The 24,188-nt window shown below is 43.0% G+C and overlaps 1 protein-coding gene across 3 annotated transcripts in view; it reads right to left on the minus strand.

Moving 5' to 3' along the window:
* Positions 1-24,188, minus strand: part of anks1b (ankyrin repeat and sterile alpha motif domain containing 1B) — a 162,650-nt gene that overhangs the window by 105,789 nt on the left and 32,673 nt on the right. For all 3 annotated transcript variants that reach the window (XM_035147899.2, XM_035147897.2, XM_035147896.2), the window contains exons 2-5: positions 14,022-14,102; positions 11,762-11,918; positions 2,478-2,630; positions 366-509 (exon numbers count right to left, since the gene is read on the minus strand). In XM_035147899.2, coding sequence (XP_035003790.1) covers positions 366-509; positions 2,478-2,630; positions 11,762-11,918; positions 14,022-14,102 — 535 coding nt within the window. The remainder of the gene's footprint in view (positions 1-365; positions 510-2,477; positions 2,631-11,761; positions 11,919-14,021; positions 14,103-24,188) is intronic.

The following is a 24,188-nucleotide window of genomic DNA, read 5'->3' on the forward strand; positions in this document are numbered from 1 at the left end:
GAGAGGAGGAGGGAGATCCCCAGAGATGGTGAGGAGATTCGCTCGGACAAAACAGGACAGACGTATCTTTCTCGTCACTTCTCCACTCGCAGGTACATCAGATAATAAAACCAACTGAACGTAGGAAATGTCAAGTCCTACTTTATTTGTCTGATTCCTCCAAACCACCGTATTGAGCATGTTTCTCTAAACCAGATTACGGTCCAAAAGATTTAAATCACAGCGATGATCCCTAGTGACCACATAATTGTTCCTCCTTCGCCAAAAATGTTAAAATCAAAATTCCTGTTATTCTGTTATATTTATCCATAAAAGACGAGAACAATTCACCGACAGTGGAAATCTGTAAATGAGAGTTTTCCTACCACACAGTTGACGTCCATGCCGGCGTCGAGCAGCGTCTGCACCGTGCTGTGGTGTCCGTTCCGCGCAGCCAGGTGAAGCGGAGTGTGTCGGCGAGTGTGGCAGGTCATGAGGTTGGGGTGAGCGCTCACCAGCATGCGCACCACCTGCACGGAAATATATACAAAGCAACACGTCGATGACAAAACTGCAATATAAGGAGGAACCTGGTGATGTCTCCTACCCACAACAACAACAAAAAGAATCACTGAACAGCAGAGTTGGATTCTAGAGAAAATAGAAACAGTAAATGTTCTGCTGATGAATCATCTTGATAAGAGAAATACTTCTGGGAGACAATCCTGCTTCAAAGAGACCATAACCGAGTAAAGCAGTCATGTAACTCTCTGGATTTCCTTGAAATGGTTGTTTTTAGAAAGGCTTTAGTATGAGAAATTGAATTAAACTGTCCATCCTGTTCTTTACTGCCTCTGCCAAGTAGATTATGTTCTCACCCGTGTTCGCTGGTTTGTTTGTCCATTACGTGATTGCGCAAAAAATAAAAGAGGCAATTTGCAGCAAACTTAATGGAAAGATGGGAAACGGGCCAGGAAAGGATCCATTACATTTTGGTGCAGTTCCAGTTAAAGGGGCAGATCCAGAAATTGTTTTTAATCACCTTTCTTAAAATGTAGGAGTCACGATGAAAAGAAAAGTTGATATTGAAATCCAGATACACACTTACCACTTCAAAATTAGAAGCAGCTTGTGTATCCAAATGTGAAATCAGTGCCCACTCATGATTATGAATTTTGAGAAGTAAATAAGTCCGTTTAAATTTTGTAAATGAAATGTGCCAGGGTAAATTGAAAGGTTCAAAAAGTCTTAACACACAGAGAACGATCAGCCAAAGATGATAAATCAGCATTTCTTTCTCTCAGTCGATCATCAATCTATATTTACTGTAGAGATGTTTAATTAAACTACCTGTCAATCCACTTGACTGTAGTAGGAGGTGGTTTTAAGTCCCGGCTGTGGAGCTACTTTCTTATTTTGATCCTGGATGGTGCTTTTAATAGCTCAGCTCAAAAAGACGAAGATCTCTCGAAAGCTTCCTCCTTTCCTGTGCCTGTGTGTGTGTGTGCCTGTGTGTGCCTGTGTGTGTGTGTACTAAACTTTTGCCCTGTGTAAGTTACATCTGCACACAGCAGTAGCTTCCACCACAGGGATTTCCCTTCATTATTATGCAGAGAGAGAGAGAGAGAGAGAGAGAGAGAGAGAGAGAGAGAGAGAGAGAGAGAGAGAGAGAGGAATCCGTGCAGCTTTTATAAATTATTCATTCACACTCAGACAAACCTGTATGGCTTGACTGCAATTACTCACTACCTCAGCAGAGAGGATGTGTGCGTGCATGTGAACGTCGGCAGGCGTTTGGAGCAGACTCCTCTCAGTGCGAGTGTGAGTCCTTGTCACAAAAGTAAAGACTTCCCTCGGTGTGAAAGGACTGATTGACATGCACTGTGGTCCTGCTGTCCTGAGGAAAATGCAGATGAAGTCGCCAGCTGCTGCTTTTCACCTGCCAGCGACGACGTCCGCCAGGATACATAATGCATGCAGAGGTCCACACTCGCCCTGTTTTCCTGCGTCCAACACTTCAGCTTCGAGAACTGACTGTTCACTCGCTGCCTAATATATTATCTCGCCCTTTGACAGGCGCCCCTGTGAGGAGTTCTTCACTTCCTGTCGATGGTTTGGATGCTGCAGTTGATCAGAAGCTTTTTTTTGCAACAACATCCAGTTAGTTTATTCCTTTTGTTTCAACCTCATCTGACTTTAGCTTCACACATTTTGGCAGAGTAACAATTAAAATTTCCCTGCATATTAAACATCATTATTGGTGCAGTGCCCTTGCAATGACCAATTCTGTTCTCATCCATTTCAAAGGCTTGAATCGTTCCAGGAAATGGAAATTTTAGCTTCTCCCCTCTGGGTCGTATCAAAGGTTCAATTTTAACAGGATCAGATATTGTTTTATCTGTTCTGGTCATCAGGCTGTTACAGGCTCAGGAGCCAGGTGAGGAAATCATGGGTATTGTAGCAATATTAACTCAATTAAAAATCAATCTGTTTCTCACCTGAAGTCGTCCATACAGCGCCGCCAGGTCCAGGGGCGTCTCCTGTTGGCTGTTCCTCATCGTGGGGTCGGTCAGCTCCTGGAGCAGCACTGCAACGACCTCCGAGTGTCCGTACTGGGCCGCACAGTGAAGAGCCGTTTCCCTCTCATGGTTCTGTGGGCGAACGAAAGGGGGACGACAACATGAGATAAGGAAAGCAGGAGAGGGAAACATGACACAAGAAGGATGGAGGGAGGCAGCAGAGCAGGTCAAAGGTAGAAGGAAGATAGGCAGGCGGGGGGAGTAGAGGGGCGGGAGGAGGAGGAGGATGGAAAAACAGATGATAGGTGACGTTTTTTGCTAATTTCTCAAAGTTTAGTTCATGGATCTTGATGAAAAACATCAGGCATGTTCTGGGGACAAATATTTACGAGCGTGTGAAACTGCAAATAAAAATCTGGATCTAGTAAATGTGGTTTCATGTGCTCATCACTCCCCCATTATCGCTATGTAATCATCTCTGGGGGTGTGATGAGGTCAGAGCCGAGACGCCAAACTCAATTCGACTGTCACATTTATGGATTGCATCATAGTCATGTGAAAAAATGGGGGTGTAACTCACCATAACTTCAACAGCCACATTTATCAGAGTAACCTGGACCTCTACGACGATTAAAAGGTACCATTTAATTTACGCTACATCACACCCTGGCCTCACTCTGGCCTTGAGATCTCTGAGATAAGTGTGTGAGTTTCAAAAGGTTACTCTGAACTTAGAGAGGAGGCTCTTGTGTACAGAGGAACCGTGAGCCACTTTCAGCCTCTCTGGGGACCCCTGTCAGGGAAAGTACACTACCGGTGGTCCCTGAGGTGCCGCGGCTCTGAAAACAGACCAGTAATGAATCGGATACTGAGGCAGAGGGACACGTATACAGGAGAGAGAGAGCGACATGATGGATAACCATAGATAGGGAGGGGAGAGAGATTAAAGAGAAAGCACACGTGAGGCCTGCATGGATTAAATCTGTATATGTTCCTACACACTTGATAAATGGATGATTTGGCAGCCGTACATCATATAAGCTTGAGTGGGTCTTATCTAAAAGGGAAAAGGGAAGTTAAAAAGAGGCATTCATGTGAATCTGGAGTTTATCCACGAGGAGGAGGAGGAGGAGACAGCGTGAGAGGAGAGGGAGAAGTCGCAGGTAGGTGGGCGTGCAGCGTCCTCAGTCAGGCTCCACCCCCACTCCTCCAAATATGGTTACTTCTAGTTTCGACAAACCAAGATGGTGCTGGACAAAATGCCAAACTTTCAAAAACGGCAGATTTACGAACCAATGGGAGGAATCACGGTGGGTTTCCACTTGGTGTGACAATATATAAAGATGGAGGACACTGGCAGCTCAGCTCATAAACCCCACCTCCTCCATGTTAGTGAATGGGACATGTATCAAAAAAGTAGAGGTTAAATATCATTCTAGGTAGCTGTTATCACTTGATGTATGTTCAAGTGACATGATTGACGGCTGAGACTGACTCGCGATTGGTCGAGCGTACGCATTGACAGGACCTTGACACTGTGGCTCCGCACCAGGATCGCGACACTGCACACTGACTCCACATTACATCATCGGAGCAAGATGGCAGCATTTGCATCGGGGAGAGATGTCGTTCATCTTTATTCATCGTTCAGTCTATGGTCTAAACGGCAGCGTGTCTTTTCACCTGATCAACATTTGAAAACCTTTAAAATACAGATTTTCTTAGAGTGACTCGTGTGTAAAATTCCCTGACATGTTTCTCCCTTTCACCTTCAATCTCTCTATCATATTCCCTCAGATTCCCCTGCCTCGCATGCACCTCTCGAACTTCCAACGATCGCTATCCAACACACCGTGACCAGGCTGCTCAGATCTCATCTCACGCCTCCTCTTACACTCCTTCTCCCCAGAGCCACAAGCCTCCCTCTCTCCTGGTCGGCTCCCCACCTCACTCAGCTCCCCGCTTTCATTTAGCCCTGCGAGCGGCGAGCGAGAGAGATGAAGAGATACAGAAGGAGCTACTATATGAAAAAGATACATATATATATATATATATATATATACACACACACACGCTCACACAACATACACGTGATCGAGCTGCGAAAAAAAAAAGAAAAAAGATGTGAGCTTTGCTTTCTCAACCAATCGCGTCCCTTTGTTTGCCCCTCGGCTCGCACACCCCTCCATTCATAGGCGAGTGGAACGTTCGAGAGCCGGTCTGATTGCAGGTCCGCTGTAGTGTAAGCACAATAATCGCACACTGACGCACACTGTAATTCACATGCATCACAGTTTACTGGTGTAATTGTTGGCTGCATTACGTTTAATAAACTCCACTTGCTCTGCTCCTGTGTGGATATTCTACTTTATTGTTATTTTCCACTGGAGTGACTATTTCCTGAGGGAGCCTTTAAGTTCTTATCTACTCACTAATGTATACACTTTCTTCCTCACACAATAATATATATATATATATACACTCCTGCCGAGTCCCAGACACAGAAACACAGGGCAATCCGTCATCATTTGCTACTGACAGTATTTAGCAGTGTCTGGAGGATAGGTCCTTCATCTATAATCCAAGGTAAACAAAAATATATCAATTACATGTACTTCTTTAAACATTAATACAAAACCAAGTCCCCTGACGAACACGAGGAGGAGGAGGTGAAGAGGCAGCGAGACCAGAACTGATGGCATTTTCCACCGGAGTCCATTATTTTTTCAAGACGCCCCAGACAGAGCATCATCACACTTGTGGCCGACACTTTACACTCAAGTCACTGGACGCACAATATGAAGGATGGTGAGATTATGGTTTCCATGGTTACCAGCAGAAATCATCTACAAAGCCCTGTGGTTTTGCCAGGGAGGTTGTGTTTTTACCCCCGTTTGTTTGTTGGTTGTTTCCTTTATAGTTGTGATGCCTTAAATATCATGAATAAATGTTTCTCTCTCTGGGATTTCACTGCAAGTACAGGAGTTCAACACTGTGCAGAGCAAGTCCAGTACAACCAGTGGATGGTGGCTTTTTCCAAGACAGCTGTGACTTCGCTGTTAACACGAATGCACCAATATTCACAACACGTACACAGAGAGATTTGGGATTTTGGCGCTAACAGATGGCAGAAGTTACGGGAGCTCTGACTCAAGAGACACATTCAAAAAGTTGAAATTTGAATTCCTGGAGTAGTGTGTAAAAAAAAAAGAAAAATAAGGATTACAAGATTAGAACATGTGTACCACTTTGCTGCTTGTTATGTGCTGCACTTCATTCTAAACACCACCTCTCGAATTATGCATCATTTGTGTTTTACCAGAGTCAAATTAATGTGTTTGAATAATTCATGGCAGCCTGAGAAGGTCATATTAGCCAGTAATTCACGCTAAAATTAGTTGTGGGAATAGACTTTTTGTGGTTTTAACAACAATTTAATAATAACCTGTGAGATTTGTCCCATGAACTCAACTCCATTAATGAACAAGTTAATCAGTTCAGGAGTGACTGCGTTTTATTTTTAGCTCTCTTGTAAAACCAGTTTAGAATAAACAAAAACACACAATGCGAAAAAGCTCCGGAAAAAGCTACTTGACCAGGTTGGATGACATTGTTTTGTCAACTGCTGTTTCCAAGGTGGAGAGTTCATTTTAAAACTTAATGAGAAGACTTTGAAATTATCAGAGAAATGTGACATTTAGAAACGTACGAGTCCATGAAACTGAAACTCCATCTGCTCGGGAAGGTCGTGATATGATCGAATGCTCCAGGACAGCAGCTGAGCCGACCCTGTGACTATATTTGATCCTTTACATTTATACAACAGACCTTTAACAATTGGAAGATGATGTCTACGTCACACACACACACACAGAGACATATATCTACACATTATAACCAGTAGAACAAAGATTGCAGCTATTGCCTCTGCAGCCTTAAACGCACAATAACGCTTTGTTGCGTTGCGCCTCGTGCATGCTGCTCGAGATAGGGAACATGCAATTCCCTGACGGACAGAAGAGTGACAAAGAGGTGAACAGACACACAAAGTGACGGGACGAGGGAGGTAGAAAAGAAGAGGGGAGAGAGAGAGAGAGAGGGGGGAGAAGGAGAAGGAGAGAAAATCCTCCCTCTGTGTTCTCGGAGCAGGCGATATATTTCCATTACGCTCGCTCTGACAGCTTTCCAATATCATCCAGCACGCGGTGTATTGTAGCTGATTGTGCTCTGAGCATCAGCCGTCCACTAATGCCACATCAACCGGCATGGCAGCACATTATTGACATGCCCGTACAAATTGGTGTCACATGTCGCTGTTGTACAGTTAATGGTCACAAATATACAGTGAAGAGGAAGAGGTGTAAAAAGTATTGGCTTGTTCGAGCTCTTTTTAAATCAATCCTAGTCCATTAAGGTGTCATAGCACACCAAGCTCTTCCTCGCGCCTTATGATCGTCTCACTTGAACTTTTGGCTACACTGCCCCCCCCTCCCCATGATTTCTTGTGGTACTGTTCTATTTCGTCTGTTTCTTAAAAATCCGTAAACTTTTAGAAGACGTGCACAAATACGGAGAAAATGAATGCAGAGTAAAGACAGAGGGCTCCGTCGGTTTCTCTATACGTATCTAACATTGAGCATAATTTAGGCTTTACAGTGCATTTACCTGCACGCACCCACATACACACACACACACACACACACACACACAACACACACACACACACACACACACACACACACACACACACACACACACACACACACACACACACACACACACACACACACACACACTTCCCATAGTAAACACTATCACTGCCCAAACAAACAGCTACCATGCAAATAAGCCGCCTTATCAGACAGGCCGGGGCTGAAATGAAGCCAGGGCGTTGAGGCGCAGAGGTTTTTTTAATTTACTCGAACATACACCGTGTTAATGCTGATGGGCTGATATGTGGGATGAGCTCCGTCTACGTTACAGAATCTCATAATCCCAGCAGCTCAGCTCGCTGCCTGGGGAGAGCTGGGTAAATAAATAGAGGAGACACGCACGACAAGATGAGACTTTCTTTTTCTTCCTGCTCTTGTCTTGTATTAAGTAGGGGAATCTTTTGCTGCATTTTTTCTCAGGGTTCTGTGCTCGGCCCAATTTTATTTACCTTATATAAATGTATATATATATATATATATGCTCCCATTGGGAAACATTATCAGGAAACACTGTTGATTTTCTACGAGAATGTGAGGAAGCCCCCCCAAAAGGAAGCATGGGGACGGGATCACAACAGCCCTTCCTTCTCTTTATAAAGAAAAAGAAATAGGAAAAGGAGTGGAGGGGGATGTAAAGCCAAGGGGGAAGAGATGGAATAAGGAAAAAGAGCAGTTAATTAAGAGTGTGAACATGGAAAGTGAATGAAGCACCCAAGGCCAAGAGGAGTGAAGGAGAGCTGAGAAGATAAGAGAGAGAGAGGAGATGAAAAAGAAGAAAAACTGGGAGGGAAGCAGATCCTCATATTTTAAAGATGGAACCAGAGAACGTTTGGTATTTTTTACACGATAAAGATTAAAGTGATTAATGACGACTACTCAATAAATCATGATTTCAGCTATATTCTTTTTTAGTTCTTCAGCTTTTCACTTTTAATCCTGTAGTTCTAATTGTCCACCTCTGCTTTGATCTTCCTATTTGTTAATGTTTTACTGCAAATAAGCAGATTGAAAAACCCTGTGAGTGTTTTTCTACGTGTTCATGTAACACCTCAATTAACCACACACACAATCTGCTCTCAGCTTTACAATAATTACTCCGTGCTGTAGTTTGTTGACTCGTGTGGAGATGAATCAGTTTTCTTTTACTGAACTTTAATTTGCTAGTGTCAGGCTGATTACTCTTAAGAAAACATCCTATGGCTCAGTGTGTGTGTGTGTGTGTGTGTGTGTGTGTGTGTGTGTGTGTGTGTGTGTGTGTGTGTGTGTGTGTGTGTGTGTGTGTGTGTGTTCTGGCAGCAGCAGGGCCTGGCGGTAGGCGATGTTTGATCAAGGACTTTCCCAGAGCACTTTCTAATGGTGGCATGTGTTCTCCGAGAGGCCGCGTTCACATGTAGATCGTCAGGAAACATGTGGTTTCATTTTGGAGCGTGGTAGCAACATGTATACATGGAACTACCACAACTGGGAGGTGAACACGCAGCAGCAGAAACACTGGAAGACGTTTGTGGAAGCACACAGGTGGCGAGCAACCTCCTGACCTTTCCCCTTTACCTTAGTTCACACAGTTTACAGGGTTCCCAGAGCCCTGCTGCACCTGGGCCGAGGCCTTTCGGAAGTATTTAACTGCATGAATGTCACTACACATTATTCTAATATTACTACACATTAAATCATGCATTATCTCCACATGAAATATGACTCAGGGGCAAGATAATGCAGAGCAAATGTTCACCATCCTTCCAATCTTATCTTTGGCAGTTAATCTCCTTTCTTCTTGACAAACGGGAGTTAAAAAGGGGAGGAGGACAAGAGGAAGAGAGAGAGAAAGTAATGATACAATCCTCTGTTGGTGGAAAAGAAAACATTCCTGGTATGTATCTGCAGCGCAGGGGGACATGCGTGACCTGGTCATTCACCCACATTCTCACACAAACAGATGCAGAAGAAGCCCAGAGGTTCCCACACACACACAAACACACCCACACAGATCCGCTCGGTTAGTGACCAGTAGTTGTGCACTACTTTTCAGGATGCATTGTGGGAAACATTGAGTGCACTATGTAGGGTATAAAAAACATTCAGACACCACTACAAAATGGCTATCTCACTATAGAGTGCACTAGTGTTTATATACAGCTAAAGGTAAAACCACAAAGAAATTGAGGGTTTATGTCCCATCCACTAACATGGAGGAGGCAGGGTTTATGGCGTGTACTGCAGCCAACCAGCAGGGGGCGATAAAGATGATCTTGCTTCACGAACCTCAAGTGAAGCATCAGCTTCTGAGTCAGTCTGAGTTGGAGACGCAGAGAGATGAAAACAAACAACGCCTCAGTCGTCAAAACATTCACTGGCCCTGCAAGCAGAGTGCAATCCTCGGGTAAACAGGCCGTCACTCACCATCAATCACTGTCTCGCTAACATACAAACAACGCACGTAAACATGCACGCACAGTTTGAATAGACAAGCTTCACCTCTCTCATACACACACACACACACACACACTCCCACAACAAACACATACAGCTGAGTGAGAACTACTGGGACCAATTAGGCAGTAAAAAGTGGGCTGGAACTGGTTTAACGCTGACTAATAACTTAAACTAACTTCAAACAAGACTCGATTGGCTGCAGCGGGGAACCGGCCCACATACACACCTCCTCTTCCTCTCTTTCTATCGCTCTCTTTGCTTTTTTCTTCACGCTCTTTACCTCATTACAGCTTTTCTCTTGCATCCTCACCATTTGTCACCTCGTGCACAAAAGGTGAGGACAAATGTTTCTCACGCATTAAAACAAATAAGTGTGCCCCCACTGGAGTCGCACAATAAAACCACGCACACACATTCACAGATATATGCACACACACTCCACCTCCGACACACTGAGGCAGGGGGAATGTGCAGTCACTGGCTTGCTGCTGTAAGTCTCGATGATGGGTGGGGCGTGTGCCAGACTCGGTATATCACGCTGACTAATGTATGCACTTGTGCCTTTTCCTGCAGACAAGACAGTGGGGGGGAATATGCAGTTTATGCATCATGAACACAGAAACACTCTTATATATATCTTCCTCTAATATTTATGCCCGTGAACGACTGAACTCTCACGCTGACAACACGTGACGACAGAGACGACGAATAACGTGCAGCACACAGCGTCATAACAACAATTTACAATTATAGAATTTCAAGTATTCTGTGTGTATTTTACAAATAATAACGTGTGTTTTAATCTCCCAAAGCATTTACAGCAAGCACAGGGTTAATTAACGAATTCAGATTTCACTGTAATTAAAGCCCCAACAAGGACGTTTCCATTTCCATAGATTTTGGCGCCTCTGTGGACAGAAGCAGTTTCCGCCATCTCCTGTCGTAAAAACCTGGGTCTGGCAGGATGTGCTTTTGTTTTGAAAGGGGTGAAAAAAAGACACGGCTGTTTGTAGGATGCATAGCGATGATGGTATGTTTATTTATGTTGCTGAGATAAGAAGAGATCTCCTTCTCCAGGGTTTACTGAAGGACTCGTTAAATGAAACAGAACCAGGACACATGGAGGGATTTATTTTGCACAATTTACCATAACTTAAAGCAGGTGAGAGGATATTTGCTTATGTGCTTGGAGTGGAACAGAACACACACACGTTGAAACCCACAGTGACTTCAGAGTCAGCACCTACTGTCCATACAGCAGCTTCTCAATCAGCAGCTTCCACTCAGTGTGTTCACTCTGCCTGCACAGCAGCACGCTCAGCTCTATAAATCATTGACGGGGTAGGAAAATCACCCACGTTCATTTGCTGACGGACCTCTTCATTTCAGGGGCAAGGGGACACCATTTATCCCGGCGAACAATTAGGCTCCAACAACACTCAGAGGCAAGCGATTTGGCAAATGGTGACAGAGGAAAACGTGCTTATTAAGCAGAGTAAATAATGCTCCAATAACCTGGGGGGGGGGGGGCCGTCGTTGCTTCACCATCAGGATCGGGAATATTAAAAAAGACGTCTTAGTCATTCGAATTTTAGCCAGCGCTTCTGATTAAACACCTCGTGCACGTCTTGAAAAAGCAGCGTATCAGCGAGACGTTACATCATCAATATGCTGCGAGCGGGGACGGACGGGGAGAGAGTGAGGGAGGAGGAGGAGGAGGAGGAGGAGAAGGTCATTTTTGCTGATGAGGGATGACAGCAGTGGCAGGCCGAAGGCTCGCAGAGCGGAAAACGCTCGACCGGATCAGAGAGAGATCAGCAGAAACTCCGCGGGATTGGCTCTTTTGGACAGGAGCCATAAAAACGACGGCTTGTGGCAGCGCTGGTTCACACGCCATGAGAAACACTGTGCAATGGAGGAACTCAAGCTTCGTTTAGTCAGATGAGACGAGACATTTCGTTCCCTGGAACCGCTACGAAACACGGGAAGTTTATTCTTTAGGGCAGAGCTGAAAGATTATCTTATCATGTCTTATTTTAGTGGATGGATATGATCATAAAAACTCAAGTTTAAGGTGGCGTTGAAATAAGAGGGTGGCGGAGAGGTTCCGGTGTTTACCTGTTGGTTGACTCGGCAGGGCGAGGGTCCGTGGTGGATGAGGATTCGGACGATATCATCGTCTCCCCTCCAGGCAGCCAAGTGCAGCGGGAAGCAGCCTTTGCTGTCCGACACATGTGTGGACGCCTCAAACTGAAGCAGCTTCAGCACCACGTCCCTGAGAGAAGGAGAGGGAGACAGACACAGATCAATAGAGTGGAGAGAGAACGGAGAGATGACCACAAAGCCCTGGAATCCATTTTATAGAATATCACATCACAGTGTAACATATTTGCACTGAGAAAAAATGTTTAACCCCCTAATTCAAAATATAGTCCTGCACAACTTTTATATATTTTACAATGAATATTTTTTTTTATATTTAATTGAAGCACAACTGAACGGGGGATATTACCCATGATCCTCGTCTTCCTGAACCATAAGAGCTGCCTCTGTAACACATCCACCGAACTTTGTTCAGAATTCTTTATATTTTAAAAGTTTCCTGCTGAATATTGGAGATAAACACTGATAATGACTTCTGAGCCTTTTTAACTAATCTACAGTTCAGCATTACTCTTTAAATTTCAAAACTATTTTTGCTGCCATGAGACAGTTAAAATGTTCACATTGTGCAACAAACTCTTTAACTCTCTAGAAGCGAGAGAGCAAATGATTTTCACTGTTTTATTTGTTTTATTTGGAGCTGACCAGCAACAAGTTGGTGCCTCCTCAGAGACCCCAGTTAAACCTGGTTCTTTTCATTGAGGGATTTAAAGACACCTGTGGGTGAGTATCAGTTTACTTTCCAGGGTAAAAGATGGATGAAATAAGGGGTTGAAATGGAAATGATCAAGAATTGACAAAAACGCCATTGTCTCCTTATTATTTAAGGACAAACATGTAGGTGGGCGGTAAGAGAACAAACAGACAGATGGACAAACAAAGTACATAATTAATCCCACAGGGAAATTGCAGAGTACGAAGTAATCTCCATTACAAAAAATAGATGAGGTGGTAAATCACAGAGCTGCGGTTTGTGCAGGAAACTCATTTAGCAGCTGCTCAACAGTCATGTCAGCGGTAGCGTTTCATACGAGCGAGCCTCCAGCTGAAGTTGTCACCTCTGTCGGGAGAGGAAAGGTGAAGTGCTTCATTTGCATTGGAAAATGTCAGCAGGGGAAGCAGGAGGAGGGCAGAGCCTCTCCCGGGAGCAGGGGTGAGGGTGAGCGCAGCCCAGAGGACGCTTGACTAAACTGCTTTGTTAATTTCACTCATTTATTATGATCTCATATAAATTCACTCTGGTTTTTTTAAGCAGCAGATAAACAGCAGACTCGCACTGGGAGGATCTCAGGGTCGAACATGAGAATATTCAACTTTTTAATGTGGTAAAAAAGAAACTTCTGCACTTAAACGATCTAAAAAACAATTCACATTCAGCCTGAATAACGAATCTCTGAATACTGCACTTTCTTCCGTCTTTATCTTAATTGCCAGTTCTCTTTTTACTTTCCCACCTCAACGCTAAATCACTCCTCTGCAGCCTTTTTTTGTTGGCGGCCTAATTTTCACTGTGAGGCTGCAGCTCTGCCTCCCTACAGCGTCTCCTCCTCTCTCCTCTCCAGTCCATCTGACGGAGGGATGCCACGTAATTGCCACCAAAACACAGGACTAATCCTTTAGTTCCACCAAACTGTGACAGCAGTCAGGTTTACAGCTGAGTCACACTGTGTTTACTCAGTGCTACAGTCCCAACAACTCAAAAAATAAAAGGCACAAAGTCAATCATCTGCAATTGAACTGAAATTCTATTTTTGAACATGATCTTTTTTAGCTAGTTTTGCTGTCTCGCTTTAAGTTAAGTGCAATACTGGCAGTAATCATGTACCTAATAATTCCATAAAACATCTGTCTGTAAAAGGAATAAAAGCACAACGTTCGTTTCGTTGCTGCAATGCTTTATATCGAGCTAGATTAGACAGCTTTTATTTTGAAAATCTGTGAGCCGATTGCTTAACAGACCCCCTGAAATAGTCAAAATTCAATATTCACCCAACCTATAGCACAAAAATTATAATTGATCCAATAGTTTAATCTTTTAAACATTTTACATTTTTCTTCATTTACATCTGAATTATTTCTTAATCCACATGATCATCAAAACATTAACACTAACGACTACATCGAAAATCACAAAAATAAATCACTTGCTCTCTAACTGTACATGTGCATTTCTAGTGTAATGTCTCTTAATAAACACACGTGTGTGCAGTCTTACCTGTGTCCATTGAGTGAAGCGTGATGTAAAGGTGTGTATCCTGAGCTGTCTGTGCAGTTCACGTTCAGGCCCTTCCACATGCTGTGAAGAAACACACACATCAGAATTAATTTCCAGTGTCACACACACAACAACAACAACAACATCCCTCTGTACTTGCCAGGTGTTTGGTAACGTGTTGACTGATAACTCACTGGTTTCCATGTGTACAGTAAAGTTACATTTTGTTTGTCTTCTGGTAAAGTTTCACACACACATTTTACATTTCATTCCATTGGTTTGTTTGAGTTTGTCACCTGCTCCGATTTACAGGAAAGAAGTGACAAACCACACTCAGCCAATCAGGATCCAGGTTCCTGGCGGAAGGTGCCAAGTGTTGGATAGGTGAAGGGGGGTTTGTGATGTTTAAAGGTTCAGTGTGTAGAATTTAGCGACATCTAGTGGTGAAGTTGAATATCTCAGCTGAACTCAAAAGGTGTTTAGTTTGTCCAGTTTTGGCTACTGTAAAAAAACATGGCGGCCTCTGTAGACAGGACCCCCTCCTGATATAAATATAAAGTATTTAAAGAAAACAACAATTCATACAATTCGTTGAGCCTTTAAAAATAAACAGATATAAAATAAACAGAAAAATAACACTTGAAGAGTTGATCAAATTATAAAGTGATGTTTCCGGCAGTATAGAAGAATAAAGAGGCCAAAGTTCTCTTCTTGTTTGTTTTACTTTCCTCTTTAAGGACGTCCTTTAGCTTTTTTTGCTTCTTTAGTCATTTCTTCACACAGCAGAATTGCATTTATTTCTTTATTTATTCTTTGCTTAATTGTATTAGGGTCCTGAGGCGAGAGATTTTCTCATTTCTGGGCCGCAGCCAGAGAAGTTTAAGTCCTTATTTCATCATTCTGGCAAATAAATAAAGCGAGTGAGGTCAACACTTGTTCTGCTGAGCATGCAAACAAAGCCGCACAAAACAGAACCTCATAAGGATCACCAGATACACGCAGCCTGGGGGCATACCAGAGCCATTACAACACACACTCCCTCGTACACACACTATATCACACTCATGCAGCCCAGGGTTTTCCCACTGCTATAATTATATGACCTCTCTATTTCACATTAACTCCAGCACGACCGTCAGAGAGAAGCACTAATTAGGTAGATTCCAGTCGGAGCAGCTCTGGGCTGAAAATCTGAATCATGTAACTTCCAGAAGCGACTACATCACCTTTTATTTTATTTAAGACGACCCCCATAGTGTGGCGTCTGACAGGAAGAGCACAGGCTCAAATGTGAATGTGTCTCACAGTGTCTGTTAATGAAACACATTAGATAAGTAGGGCTGCAGGAAACTGAATATGACGTAAGACAGGTTTTCACGACAACGTAGCTTACTGCATTTTTCAATGGATGTCTTTCTGTTTTGGGCAATGCATTCTTAAAATGGCACCTACATTTATTTGATTGTAGAATATGTCTTTCTAGTGATCGATGCAACACACATCTGCACAGGGAGAGGACGCAAAACTATTTCATTTGTTGTATTCAATGCTGAAATAACTATCAAGTGCAAACATATCAGAGAATCTGGATTTCTTCACACAAAATGTGGACCTCGCTCACATCAACAGCAAATAGGCTACGAAAGAGCAAACACACACACACACACACACACACATAGACACTATGTTACACACAGGTCAGAGGGCAGGAGAGCACAGACAGAGAAACACGGCACAAGCTTCAATCTATTGGGTGTCTGAACACACTCTGAGTGAATGTGTGTGTGTGTGTGTGTGTGTGTGTGTGTGTGTGTGTGTGTGTGTGTGTGTGTGTGTGTGTGTGTGTGTGTGTGTGTGTGTGTGTGTGTGTGTGTGTGTGTGTGTGTGTGTGTGTGTGTGTGTCCATATCGATCATTCTGCTGACCCCTTTCAGCGCTGACCTATACGACCAGTAGGAGCGGTTGTTAGCAGCCTGACAGATAACGAAGGGAGAGTCAACAGACAAAATGCCATGGAGGCAAAAATAAAGACAACGAGGAGCAAATATAACGTCAGTTTCTACTGTTGCTATTGATATCTGCTTGATACTAATGTGCAAAGTAACCAACAAAGGTATAATTCTCGAATTTTGTACCGTGTCACTGCAAACATCAGAAACATCTGGGCGTCACCCGTTTGCTTTCCACCAGAGTGAGGCAGCAGAGGAGGCATCACAGACGAGTGCGTCAACCTTGTCTGACTATGTGCAATCGAATTAACTGCGTCATGTCTGATTCATTCAAAGTTTTTGGGCGATAGAGACGATTAAAACATTCCAACCTTTACACAAACATTGAAATATTAAAGTGAGTTCCATTTGCAATTTAGTTCTAATTCATTACCTCATTAACCTCATTAAACTAGGAAGTTATTCCACACACTCCCCTTAAGTTGTTTTCTATATCTTATAGTTGTTTGCTGAACCCAACACATACAAACACATTTGCCTTCAGACGCCTGCACACCGATTCATTAAGACTCGCCGGACAAAGATTCTTTCATGCTCCGCACAACCCCAAACACAATCCGCATTTCCTACACGGCCACAAACGCAGCGTATTAATGCACAGCCACAGCAGTCACACAACCTTCATAAAAACAAAACTGCACAACAAACATATGTGGCCACTTTGTGAGGGACTGTGTGGACGCTGTTCTCAGTGTGTGTCAGCCTCACTGTGAGCTGAACAAGGTGTTGTGTTTACAACACCTTTCCCATGTCGTAGAGTGCAGGCTTATGGACGTGGTTGTACTGACACCAGCAGTGGGCGTCAATAAAAGCTGATTTTAACACTTAAGCATTTTGTGAATTATTACTTTGAGGAACAAATTAGAAACACAAAACAGTAAGAAATGCAATAAATTTGGAAAATACTTTTGCGTGTATCTGGTGATCCTTATGAGGTCCTAACTTTGCATTAAGACACATTTCCATCTTTATAAAGGCAAACTGTTCAACTTAAAATAGTTTAGAAGAACCACTTTCACATAAAATGAGTTCAGAAATCACAAGTGAGGAACCCTTCACCCAAGTCCAGGCCTGAGAAAATCCACCAAAAATCAATGCAATCGTCTGCAATATCTTCCGTAGATTTCAAATCTAGAGTAACATGGATTTATTTTATACTGTTGTGCCTGTACCTTAAACCAAAGAGGTTGGATTTCTGACTATTGGATCAGTCTACATACAGAGGCTGGGATTATGGGTTTTAATGCCACTGCACAGGTATATTGTGCTCAACTACTGGTGATAGTCCCACCCTTGTCCTCTAATACTGCTTGTTTTTATTCATCATTGCACAGTAGCCATGACAAGTGAATTAACTCTCTCCACTGCAGCTTTAAAACGTCCCTAAATTACAAAACAGAGACTTTAACATTATGTAACAGCAACTTGAACGAGGCCATTCTCTAGAGAAAGACCTGTTTTCTTATCTCAGCTGTTATGTCCTGCTCCACCATGTTCCACCATGTACAAATTCCAACCCTCAGTTTGGTGCCGAGTCGCTTCTCCCTTTGTTTGCCGTGCTCTCTGAAAGCAGCCGGCAGAGTTGAAATAGAATGAGAAGGCGACTTGAGATTAGATAATGGAGGAGAGGTGCTGCAGCAGGAATGCAGACTCCTAGTGGATTAGTCAAATATGCAGACGACGTCCTGCCTAATTAACCTCAGGAGCTGCAGCGACGTGAAGGAACGCTCCGGTTAGAAAAGTCAACTCTCTCCGTGTGTGTGTGCAACTTCGAATTAAAGTTTGATGTGCCGTTCTTTAACTGAGCATCATGCAACAGAAACCTATCGTGTTACTTTGCATCAGAGAATTGTGACTTTACCCTTGAACAGCTATTCCCCCCCGTCTCCTCCATTGCCGAGGTCCCAAACACTTTTTTAAAAATCAAATTAAAGCACTGAAAAGTAAAGAGGTCAAACATCATGAAAGGCCTCCCAGCAGGCAGAGCAGCGCTGCCCTCTGTTTGAACCCTTCTTCGGTTACAGCCTGACAGATACGCCTCACCTTCGCTGCAGCACAGCACACTCACAACTGCATTTACGACACGTTGTCGTTCGGGGAACAGCAACAAGAACAAGCTGTGTTGGTTGTTTCTGTTTCCACAAACGTCTTTACGAGGGAAGCAACATCAGTTTAATTCACATTAGAAGTAGAATGGAACTGAGTAGGACATGTACCTCAACAAGCCAGCAGGGGTGAAAACCTAACTTCCCTGATGGAGGTGATAAAACTTTCACTTCAGAGGGGTTCAAAAAGTCAAATCAAAATAACGAAATGTGTGAAAGTTTAGTTCTTCACACTGTATGTCACCGTGGTTGGAAGCAAAACTTCTCTAAAGCTAGAAATAGAAAAAATTGATTTGCGTTGTCACTGAAGCTTAACAGGCTGATGAGTCATGCTTCCTCAGGATGGAGACTGATGAAGTTCTACATTTGCAAAAACATAATCTCAAGAAACTGAAATATGTTGTTGTGCATAAAACCCAACTCTTTAAAGTGACATTTTTTAATTGTTTAAAAATATAAACAAAAACTTCTCATCCACCATTTCAGAGCTAAAGCTTTCATTTGCTTCCGTTTCTCACGATGGATATTTCAGCTGGCATCAAGTTGCAGCAAAGTCGAGGCTACATCAAAGCAGAGCATTGTCTTCAAAGGAAAAGGAGCCGAGAAACTTGTAGCCCCGGATCCTTTTTAAGAGGGGGAACTTTTCTATTTCTATTATTTTTTAAGCAGAGTTCGAAGAAGACCTCACCCAAAAGCTAGGGTTGAAACTCATGCCACCTTATGACGTCATCTACGGCTATTTTTTCAGCCAAAACTGAGAAACACGACAACAGCAATAACTTGAAAGGAAGTCAAAAAGGGAACCAATATGGAGGCGAGGTGCGTTCGCTATGAGAACTGATAGCAGCATGGCAGGAAGTGGACTTGCTTCATAACCTGTTGTGAGCAAGAAGCAGAAGAGATACCTGCTGCTTAAGAGACGTGCTGGAGAAACACACACACACACACACACACACACACACACACACACACACACACACACACACACACACACAAATACTTTTCTTTGGTGCTGTCGTTTGATGTTTAAACCCTCGCTGTCATGGAGACAATTCATCCTCCATGATGCTTTAGGGCATGAATATTCTGCTTTATATTCTAATGTCTCGAGCAGGTGTGCAGGTATGGATAAGATTTGTGTGTGTGTGTGTGTGTGTGTGTGTGTGTGTGTGTGTGTGTGTGTGTGTGTGTGTGTGTGTGTGTGTGCCGTGTCACAGGTGAGATCAGCTCAACCATACAGACAATTATAGTGCAAGATGTGTGGAAACTCTCAGAGGACCAATTAAATTTCTGCGGGGAGAGAAGAGAGAATCAACGCCTTCTTTCTCTCTCTCCCTCGGTTTCTCCTTCTTTCACCTTCTCCCTCTCTTCTTTCTCATCCTCTTCTCTATAATTTGCACAAACAAACATGCATGTGTTTGCGGATGAGCACATGGACACGCTGCAAATACAGAGAGATGCAGGAGCAGGAAGAGAGAGTGACGACTTCAAACGCTGCAGAAACAATGAGTTTTCATGCTCACGTATCACAAACCAGGCACTTCAAAAGGTTGCCCGAGCCGTAACTTTGCCTTCGGCTCAAACGCACTCACACGTCTCTCTGCGTGCACACACTGATGTGGGCTGAGCAGCGGCTGAACGTCAGGGAAACAACATACTGATGCTAAAATTTCTCAAAAATGTAAATATTGGATGATTAGATTATGATATACAGTAGGCCTCGGCTGTACGGCCAAAAATGATATCAACAAAAACATTGACACTTGAGTTCACATTATTATTTCTTTAAAGCTTAATATACATGTGACTTTGGTTTATTATTTTTGCGATAGTTGATGAAAAAAACACAAAAATGTAATCTTAAAATATATATTCAAAAAAAATTACAAATTGATTCAAAACAAATATACAAACATATAATATTTATCCATATTTTGCATACGTCAATATCGGCTAATTATATAAACCCTGTCGATGTCAGGCTCCGTTATGAACAGACATGTTGTCAGCGAACTCATTTTCACTTCATATTCCCACAACATCATGGAGAAAATCCCCTTCACACCCACGCAGCTCAAACACTGCTGCTTTCAGAGGTGTTTTCTCTCTCTCTCTCTCTCTCTCTCTCTCCTCTCTCCCCCACTTCTGCACCAATTACAGTGACGAGTAAATCCACAGCAGGAGAAAATATCAATTGAAGGCCTGGTCTGTCGGAATGAGAAGTGTCTTACTGATCCTGTGACCATGAGAGAAATTATTACTACATTGGAACACTTACAGGACATGAATACTTGAATTTAGTAAAGAATGAACAACCAATTGCTCTTTTTCAATTTTGCAACACATCGAAATATGACATGTCTTTAAAAAATGCGCAGGACGACCATGTTCATATATTTTATATTTTATTTTGACCATCTTTATTTACAGTTAATGTATTAAACCCAAACTTCCATCTCCAGATCCGTTTGTCTCCCTGAGGAAGGTTTTATGCCCCAAAAAATGCCAGTTAGATTTTAGGATGAACATTCCAGAATAATAAAGAATTTGTATTAGTTTAAAATGAGAGTAACTATGAGTTTTCTTGGATTTTTCTACCTATACATAAAAACAATTCAATGTAACGGACTTCTAATTAGATAATAGACTTCAAAACTACAGAATAATGTCCCAGCTTTTCTCTCTGAGATCTCACCCTCCTCCTCGTCAGCTTCTGGCAAATCTCTAATTGGCTCAACATATTCTCGTAAAAGTGCCTCATTTGTTTTTGCATATTTAGCAAAGTAGCAGCTCCCCTCTCCACAAAAACGGCTCGTTAGCAATTTTGTTCATTTGAATTCGCCCCCACCTCCCCCCCTCCGCACGGGACTCCATCCAACTTTCAAATCAGGTCAATAGCTGCTGAAAAACACAGAGTTATAACCAATCGAATAGACAAAGCTTCCTTGTTTCTGATGTCTCAAGTCATTGTTCAGCGCAGCTATCAAACCTCAAAATGCAATTTGAGTTTTCAAAAAATAACTATTGAGAAATGATGTTGGACAAAACTGTATTTTGAAAAGCTGCCGCAGGGTTCTAATAATACAGCGTCTGATTTATGTTAACCCAGGAAAACTGCTGCAGGAATCTACCCCATGTAAGTGGCAGAGGTCTGAACAAACCAAAAACATGTGCCTCTGTGAAAAGATGATAAAACAAATAGTTTGTTCAAATATAACTTCCCCCGAGTGAGAGCTGAGAGGACGAGCCAAGGGCGCTGCAACATTTCCAAGATAGTTTCCATTTTTTTTTAATTGACTCTACATTGTTTTACAACATGAAAAATTGAGGTGACATTTACAGTATTTGAATTTCAAAATAAAAGAGCATGAAAATCACTCCTGTACAAACCCTGTTCAGGAGTGAAATGTGTTCCAACGGAAACACATGTGGAAGTGAAACAGAGGATATGTAAATAAATGCATAAAGTTAAAAATGCATATAAATAGAGTGTGTGTGCATTAATATGCATGGGGGTGGGGGGGGGGCTGTCAGTCAGTTACAAATGGCCTCAAAGCAACAAACATCAACTGACACATTCAATAGGTCAAGAGGTCACTGGTGTCATCACAGGAAGTAATTTATCATGAAGTCAAACTGACCCCTCACACAACAGTGGGTCACGGCCACACACACACGCACACACACGCACACGGCAACACACACACACACACACACACACATGCACACGCACGTCTCGTGGTTAAAAGTGAGGCTGACCCCGCTCTCTTCACACACACTCACCAATAATTAAAACAAGCCACACGTAATCGATAGGTGCACAACTCCCCACTGGGATTTAGGGAGTCTGTTGATGAAGTTTGATCATTGATCATTTTGTTTGTCCAGAGGGAGAGAGAGAGAGAGAGAGAGAGAGAGAGAGACTCAAGAAATAAAACAATTCCCTGCTGTATTCTGACATGGTCTCACTCTGACATATTACTAGGTGTCAAAGTGGAAAAGATCCAGAAAATGTCTGGAGCAACTCACTCGGAGTTTGTATTCTCACATTCAGCCCCTCCGGAGGATTTCAGGAAAACGTCCAGAGTTAAATGAACGTCTTTAGAGAAGGTTTATAAATGTTGCGGTGTGAAAACTTTGGGGCCTCTGTTGGATCTGTATGGACGTCAGTGTGATCAGTGGAGCAGCTGAGGGAGTAAATGGGCTGGTTCTCCCTCTACACACTGCACAGTGGAAGACTAATGCCTGCATTTGTCTCCAGGACTCATTTATTACTGCATCGCCTCACACTTGGCCACAGTGAACACACAAAGCACACACTTTACTTGGGCGTTCGCTGGCGATCGCACAATCTGAGCTTTAACAGACACATGGCTAGACAATAACTCCTTTTCATTAAAATACATATAGATCACCTTTTATTTCCACTTTGAGAGAAAACTAAACATAATATAATGGAAACACAGATGTCCAGTATCTGTGTGAGAAACAGTATACGCAGACCCACAAGCCCCTGACCTTTGACCTGACTCATGAGCGGACGTGTCACTTGATCAGGATTGAAAGGGTGCGGCGTAGGAAGGAGGACAAATGAGAGGAAGCAAGAGAAAATGGATCTAATGTGACAAAATGCTTATCAGGCAGCACATCAAAGAGGAGGGAGAAAACAACGAAGAAGAGAAGACAGTTAGAGCGTTGGACGGCCAGATGATACCTCGTCTGAAGACAGCTGAATACACTTTCCACTTAAACACACACAGCTTCATTAGATGAGTTTGTGTACTTCCAAGTCTTAAACAATCTGGCAGTTTGTCTCACAGTCCGCAGCCTTAAATAGAGATGGAAACATCCCTCCTCTGTCCCGGGCTGACTCCCTCACACTCGCATACAGAATCCAGGTTCTTCTCTCACGCAGCACAAAGGTTTGCAGAGGTTTCATGTGGAAAAAAACACGCCTGTGAACTCTCTACAATTAATGCATTTTGGCCAAAGGACGATAAATGTGCTGACACCCAGAAGTCCTTCCTAATTTCCAACCTTTTACCGAAGTCAACCTCTGATTAAAGGCTGTGAGAGAGGTCCTGGTAGAAGTGCCCTCAAGTGAATTACAGCTAAAACTGAAATTCCACTTGAGAAAAAAACTGTCATTGTGGTGAATCATAACGGGAACCGCTTTCTTTATTGATAGACTTAGCTACCTTTGCTTTAAATGTCTTATATATCACAAAATGCGATGCTACTGCACAATGTCCCAATCAGGACAGATCTTCGTCACAATAGTTAAAAATACATTACAATTGTCATCGTCACCATTAATGCACAAATGCAGGTGTTAGCAATAAAGATAATGTAATTTAATTAGTGTCTAATTAGTGTCAAGTATACTGCTAGTGTAATATCTTGCTAAATTGTTCCTATCAAATGCTATTTCTATAAGTAGTCTTATCCAAATGTTACTATATGTTCTTTTTTGCAAAGCGAAAACCAAGAGACTTTATCTGACTCTGTCTCGCCCTGACGTTATAAAGACGATAAGAGAAATCGTCAGTGAGAGAGAGGAGCCAGAAGCCTGAAGGTCAGGCGACAGAACGCTCGCTTCAGAACACAAAGCGAGGCAAACCGGTGGACTCCACAAAAGAGACAAAGATAGCGATGGAGGCAGACGACATTTCCTCCGCTCTCTTTAATCCAACTGAGAGAAGCGGGAGGTGAAGAAATGGGCGCTGTCTGCCTCGCCGCTGCTGCTGCTGCTATTGATTGGCGCTGTCACAATCTGGGGAGCTTGAGACAATCTGTGAGTGTGTGTAGAAGCTGTGCGAGTGTGCGTCTTCCCGAGGCAATTCTCCTCACTGGTAAGTAAGCGACAGGGAGCTTTAGATCCGCACTTAACAACAGCCGGCCGCAAATGCATCTGGCCGAGCATCGATTGCGCCCCGATCTGTGTGGCGTTGGGGAAAACGTCAGCGTCAGATCTCCATCTCAACAGGATGAAACAATCTACAGAGTGGAGTGTAAGAGCAGGTCAATGTTTTTATACTGTAGATCGAATGAGAA

The sequence above is a fragment of the Hippoglossus stenolepis genome, chromosome 22 (genome assembly GCF_022539355.2).
Source record: "Hippoglossus stenolepis isolate QCI-W04-F060 chromosome 22, HSTE1.2, whole genome shotgun sequence".
Lineage (NCBI taxonomy): Eukaryota > Metazoa > Chordata > Actinopteri > Pleuronectiformes > Pleuronectidae > Hippoglossus > Hippoglossus stenolepis.